Source organism: Raphanus sativus, chromosome 2 (genome assembly GCF_000801105.2).
Source record: "Raphanus sativus cultivar WK10039 chromosome 2, ASM80110v3, whole genome shotgun sequence".
Lineage (NCBI taxonomy): Eukaryota > Viridiplantae > Streptophyta > Magnoliopsida > Brassicales > Brassicaceae > Raphanus > Raphanus sativus.
In genome coordinates this window covers 20,098,397-20,105,293 of record NC_079512.1, presented here as the reverse complement: position 1 = coordinate 20,105,293, position 6,897 = coordinate 20,098,397, and the positions used below count along the sequence as shown (strand labels likewise).

The following is a 6,897-nucleotide window of genomic DNA, read 5'->3' as shown; positions in this document are numbered from 1 at the left end:
TATCCTGTGGATTGGAGCTCAGACAGGTTCTTATGGATAACATGGTCGAGATCAAAGGCGTTAACGTCTTCTTACAGTAATGGATGGCGAGTTTGATGCAAACATCTTTTGTCCTCTCTTTAGACGGTATGAAACCTCCTCTGCTCCAAAAAATGTTGCGAAAGTTGAGTTATACTCCTAATCAAAAGTTGTTTTCTAAATTTGTTTGTCGGATCTGCAAATTTTGTTAATCTTATACAAGTATGAGAATACATAATTTAACAGATAATCATTCATTTTGTATATCATTAGACCATCTCCAATGGAACACTATTTTCTCCTCTATAATTTACTCTATTTTAGAGTAACTCTATTATAGAGTTAGTTTTGCTCCAATGGTTAACTCTATTATAGAGTGAAAAATAGAGGGATGCAACTATTTTATTCTATATTTGGAGTGAAATAGTTGAATCCCTCTATTTCTACTCTATTATAGAGTTAACCATTGGAGCAAAATCAACTCTATAATAGAGTTACTCAAATAGAGTGAATTATAGAGGAGAAAATAGTGTTCTATTGGAGAAGCCCTTAGTACGAGACCGTCAGTTGAATAAACAAAAATAATACACATAATCCATTTGAAGCGTTGCCTAAAGCTGATTGTGAAGAATCAACACAGCTTCCTGCAGAGGTTATTAACCTCAGGAGACTACATCAACTTGTCCTGTTTCATCTCCTAGTAAATTAATAGGCTAGCAGTACTTTGCAAGTGTTACACTATTTACTGGTTAATAGACTGTAGTCTGTAGTTGCAATTACTCAAGTAAATAGTCAGTAGAACCAATTTGTTCATTTTGGTATACCAGAGACAGTGTAGTTTGTCCCAAAAAAATCAAAACATCAAAATTAGAAAGAAAAAAAGAAAAAAGAGAAGTCAAGAAGCCAAACATTTGGACGGTCTTGAGATGAATAAACGATTTTCTCATTACCAGACTTGGGCAAAACAGCGGAAGCAATAACAAGGGCACATAGTAGAACCAAGCCGAGCCCTACACCATTGAGGACGACTGCTTCAGCACAGCGTCTCGGGAGGTTTCTCTTGGTCTGAAGGTGTGTCAGCTTCACAAGTATCCCGGTCTCGGCGGTGGCAATGGCCAGACCGTAGATGTAGAGTCCGAGGAAGACGTGCCATGGAAGCAACGTGGTTCTCGTTTCCCGTACTTGTCCTCTATGCCAGAAACTCAAGAACCCAGTCACCCACTGCAACACAACACTCGTTATTACATAAAACCAACTCTAAAATTTGAGAGACAATTTGTTAAAAACTGGTAAGGGAGGGAGGGACCTGGGCAGCAAAGAGAGAAACGGAGAGCAAACCCATCCAAGAATGGAGACTGTAGAAATTAGAGAAGATTCCTGATTCATAATGGAACTTTGTCCACATTCCAATGAGTGCAGAGAGTAACGCCACTCCTTGTAGCAATAGATGAACTGCTTTCTTCGTTTTCTTTGAACCAGGCAACCATCTGTGTATCAAAATCGCTGCATAATTGAAAATGAAACAAATTAAAAGAGATGGATGAAATGTTCATTCAAAAGGGTAAGTAATTAGAGAGAGATAGGATCAGGATTCACTACTACTAATTACCTTCTCCACTTACAAGAATAAAGCCAATCACCATCAGCAAAGCATGGATTGTCTACAAGAGAGATCAAAACTGATTATAGATGAGAGACCAGAGATAAAGATCCAGAGAGAGAGTATGAGAAAATTACCGTGTATGTGAAGCCTTTACGAGGGGCGAAGGTAGACTTGAGCAAAAGAAACCAGTACACAACCACAACTGCGATTACTAAACCTAAGAGTCTCGCCAACAAGACAAGCGAATCATTCCCCATCCTTTTCTCTCTTCAATCAGTTGACTATCTCAGAGTTGCAGACGAAATCGTGTTTTGTTAAAATGGATCTATATATAATGGACCTCTCTGTCTCCTTGTACGGCCCATTTTATTAGAGGCTGCTGGTGCTGTGCTCAAAGTCAAACTATTTAATACGTCATACATAATTTACACAGTATATTTGAATATATGATATCTCTTTAATAAAAACCTCAATGCATAAAAATAATTTATAGTATTAGTTTTAATATTTGTATATTTATATTCTCTCTTTTTTATCACTATTAAAATTTGGATTTTATATAAATTAAAAACAAGATTTTATATTTTTTTATTGATTTATGACATTGTGTTTTTTTTTCTAAAAATGGAAGCGTGATTCCAAAATGAAATCGTAAGCTTCCAACATGTTTTAAAAAAGAATAGAAGCGCTTTGGATACGAGATTCTGTAAGATTCCACAAGGTTCCAATTTCAATTCTGGTTCCGAAGCGGGAAGCGGACGTTCGATGAAACTTCCGTGCAATAGCATAGAATGTTCAACGTTAAAAGAAACTCTTGCAGAGAAAGTCCAACCACGTATCTTCTTCACCGTTCCTTCTTCTACCCACTGGACCGCCTGAAGCAGAGGTACAATCAGAGCCAGCCCTTGGGGCAAGCCAAGGAAGCAGTGGCTTCCAGCCGCATTATTCTAAGTAAAAATTTGGCCACAGAATTTCAAAAGTTTCCTTTGGTTTAGTGGCAACATCTCCAAGCAACAGATTCTCTTCGCCCAACCTGGGTTCGAATCCTAATAAAGCGGCCAATGTTTTTAAGTTTGCTTCTGGTTTTGGATTTCCTAGGACCAGCACTGGGTACAGTAGACAAGACATCAGTATGAATCTTACAATGAGGAAGAAAAAATGAATGATAAGATTTAGGCCTTAAATACATCGTTGTTTTATGAGGCTGCTATGTGAATTTTGGGCTACACTGTGGGCTCAGACATTTGAGCTACACTGTGGGCTCAGACATTTGGGCTGCACTGTGGGCGCATACATTTTTCGAATTGTTATCTTTTTTTTTTTTTTTAAATGAATGTTAAATTTATTCATCAAAAAAAACCCTTATACATCCAAGTATGTCCTTTTTTTCTTAATCTGTTTTAACATGAAATCTACTACTTAAAAAACTCAAGAGACTAAAGAATAATCAAAGACGGGTACTAAACCAATACTGCAAACTCCCCTCCATATTTCTTATCCTTTCCTTCTCATAAGACTTATCTTATTGCGGACACCTTTATCAATCAACTTCTTCAATGCTTCCATAGGTATCAGCTTCTCACCATGTCTCAACTTGTTCCTTTCATGCCACAAAGTATACATCGCAAGCTGGAATGCATAGCGGAGGCAGAAAAGTCGCTTCTTCTCCATCTTCTCATCTGATAGCATTCAGACAATAACATCCCAAGAACAAGTGAAATTGGTAGTCAAGATCCCTTTTGTTAAGAACTCCCATACTTGTGATGTATAAGAGCACTCAAAAAACAAATGGTCTCTTGATTCACTAGCATTCTTACACAGAACACATGTCGTATATATTCCTTGACTCCACTTGGATATTCTATCCATTGTAGATAGCCGATTTAAGTTTGCCAGCCAAGCAATGAAAGCATATTTTAAAATAATGCGTATGCTTGGATTTAAAGGTGTCAAAATGAGTTAACTCGCTCAACTCAGCTCAGTTCATGGTGAGCTCTGGTTTTCATGAACTAACTAAGTTCAGCTCATTTATTATATGAGCTTCAATATGCAAACTCAAACTCAGATCATCTAGATCATGAGTTAAACGAGCTAACTCGCGATCAGACGTAAATAATAAAATTATAAAAATAATTAAAAAATAAAAAGTAAATTTTTTTATAATATAATTTAAAATTTAAAATTTAAAAATCCAAAGCGTTAGTATTAAATACTGAATAAAACCAATATCTAATAATATATTAAATCAAAGTTAAATCAGTGATCCAAAAATATATTTTACATAAGAGTCTTGTGATGATTCATTTTCAAACTCTTTATCTATTCAAATCATAAAGATATATATTCCGCATGAAAGTTTTAGGAATTTTTAGTTTTATATTTCAGTTCTAAAGAAATATGATATGAGGATTTATATCAATATTCTTTTACATTTTAATATATATTTATTATTTTTTTGTTCTATATTTTAGTTTTATAAGATAAACATGCTTAATATAGAAACTATTTTTCTTACATAAGAAAAATAGAAGTCATCCATATAAAATATACATATAAAGTATAAAATGACTAAGCTCATGAGTTAGCTCGTGTTCATTAAAGATCGTTCATACAACTTAGGGCTGGGCAAAAAATCCGAACCCGAAAAACCGAACCAAACCCGATCCGAAAAAGTAGCACCGAACCCGAACCGAAATTGATTAAATATCCGAACGGGTTCAAAATTTTGGTATTTAAAGAACCGAAACCGAACCCGATCCGAACCGAAATATTTTGGATACCCGAATGTATCCGAAATAAATTTATATACTTAAATATATACATTATTTTTATATATAATGTATATTAAAAATATTAGAAAAATATAAGATACCTTTAAATTTTCCAAAATACTCGGAAAATATATGCAAATAGTCAAAAGTAAATGTTTAAAATAGGTAAAGTATACTGAAAACACCAAAATAGTTAAATATCTATTGATTCTTTATCCAAATATTCAAAGAAAACCAATTTATATGTTAAATTAAGGTATTTTGACATATATGTTATGAAAATTTATATGTAATATATTATCTTTCTTATAGATTTTGAAAATTTAAAGTATATAATGAATTTTGAAAATTTAAAAACATTTTAAATGGGTTATCCGAACCCGAACCGAACCCGCAAAGATCCGAACCGAACCCGAACCGAAATTTAGAAATATCCGAATGGGGCTGAAATCTTTGACCCCGAAAACCCGAAACCCGAATGGACTGAACCGAAACCCGAATGGGTACCCGAACGCCCAGTCCTAATACAACTCATGATCTAATTTAAATTCGTTTATTAAATTCATTTATTAAATGAGCCTAAAAATAGAAGTCATACTCATGAAAAATTGAGCTGAACCGAGCCAGATCATGAGCTATAACTCATTTTGATACTTCTACTTGGATTTAACGTTTTAATATTCTTTTACGACATTGTCCAGAGTTGAAGATGACTGCTTATATATTTTTTTTTATGACTGCTTATACTTCAGAAGCACCATTACATGAAACAGCCCTCTAAAAGGACCTGTTGCAGGTTGCATTAGAAATGGCGGTTTTATTTTACTGAGCTAGTGACACCAGTAACAATTATCAAAAACATGGTGAGCTATCAACGTAAATCGAATGAGATGATGAAATGAATTTGTGATGATGTGGACGGTGTTGAGAATCAATAGCTGGTATGATATACTGTGACTGAGACTTTGTAAATGACATGTCACTAATCTATGCTCCTATAATTATTTTTTTTCCAAAATTCTTAAAAGTTTAGAAATCAACATCTTTTTTATAAAGATGATTTCTAAAGTAAAAGGTGAATAATCTTCAGTCGGTTCGAGTCACGAGTGGCTATATATTAATGATTTAAACGGAATCAAAGTTGGCCTATTCCATTGGAAAAGTTCTTGTGAAAATAGATATGGTTATGGAAAAAGAAAGCAAGAAAACATTGGTGTGACCGATCAGTAAACACCAAATATACCAAAAAGGTAATAAACTGTATTTCTGTTATTGTTTTTTGACCCCAAAAACCATAAACCAATAAAATCGATGTCACCTCAGTAAAAGATCAAAAAAGAGGTTACAAATTCCTTACTTACAATCAAACCCTCAATAGGTTGTACTGACAATCAGATCTAGCGCACTTGGTCCCTCTATATCTATGCGCCGCTCTTCTTCTTTTTTTCCCTCTAAATTCATTAATAGGGCCAAGTCCGATAAGCAAGTCCAGATACAGCCAAAACAATACAAACATGGGTCAAAGGCCTAAAACCCACAAACAAAAACAACAACACAAAGAGAAATGGGCCAGGCCCAAGTACCCAATCTCTTCATCTCTACCAAAGCCGGCAACTTCAACGTCGTTCACCGAAGAACCGTTCACCACAATTTATTTCATCTCTCGTCGTTTTATAACAACCTTGTTTCTTCCTTCACTCTCTATGAATTCGGCGAAAGGTTCTTAACTAAATTTTGTTTGTATTTTTTTGTGTTTTTGCATCTCTCAAGGCATTGGATAATCGATTTCGTATTTTGGTAGTTTCTAAATATGGTTAATACTCCCTCCGTTTTTATTACAAGTCGTTTTAGAACTATACACATGAATTAAGAAAATCATTAATTTCTTAGATTTTCTAGAAAAAACATCATTAATTGTTTATCTAATCACAATTCAACCAATACAAAAATAGAAGATATTTTATTATTGGTTATACTGCATTAAGTGTAAATAAATTTTACATAGAAAACCGAAAACGACTTATAATTTGGAACAAATGAACTTCTCTAAAACGATTTATATTAAGAAACGGAGGGAGTATTAAATAAGGATGTTGCTTGTGCATCTCTTAGTCAAGTTTTCTTTTGGTTGTTTCAATGAATAATGTAATTAACATGAGTTTCTTTTTCTTAATGAAATTGATTTTCAATCCATAGTTTGTTAATGATCATACTAAGAACATTGACCATACTAAGAAAACAAACAGCAAAAAGGAGAGGCTAGAGAAACTTTCTTGATTTCTTTTTTCAAAAACAAACTCAAACAATACAACTGTAAAAAAATTTCGTAATTCTTTTCTTAAATTCTATAATCATAATCAAGATCTTCAGGATAACAAAATATAATCTTTTAGAAATGATACAGTTATGTATAAGTATGTAACTTTATCTTCACAAATGTTCTTTTTATCCTATTGTTGTTATTTATCTTGTTAAGGAAAAAGCATACAATAAATATAAAATTTA

At 33.6% G+C, this 6,897-nt stretch overlaps 1 protein-coding gene across 1 annotated transcript; it reads right to left on the bottom strand.

Moving 5' to 3' along the window:
- Window positions 1-785: 785 nt before the first annotated feature.
- LOC130494721 (probable transmembrane ascorbate ferrireductase 4) lies at window positions 786-1,928 on the bottom strand. The gene is made up of 4 exons (XM_057002526.1): window positions 1,756-1,928; window positions 1,628-1,679; window positions 1,325-1,521; window positions 786-1,239 (listed from the first exon to the last, which is right to left on the bottom strand). Exons 1-4 carry the CDS (start codon window positions 1,876-1,878, stop codon window positions 886-888), a joined length of 726 nt encoding a protein of 241 aa, XP_056858506.1. The 5' UTR covers window positions 1,879-1,928; the 3' UTR covers window positions 786-885.
- Between the last annotated feature and the right edge of the window lie 4,969 nt (window positions 1,929-6,897).

Excerpts from the sequence above, each read along its gene's own strand:
- LOC130494721 (XM_057002526.1), bottom strand. The coding sequence starts at position 1,878 with ATGGGGAATGATTCGCTTGTCTTGTTGGCGAGACTCTTAGGTTTAGTA. Across the intron at positions 1,680-1,755 it reads GTAAAGGCTTCACATACACG|ACAATCCATGCTTTGCTGAT; the intron begins GTAATTTTCTCA and ends TCTCTCTTGTAG. Across the intron at positions 1,522-1,627 it reads TATTCTTGTAAGTGGAGAAG|CGATTTTGATACACAGATGG; the intron begins GTAATTAGTAGT and ends TCAATTATGCAG.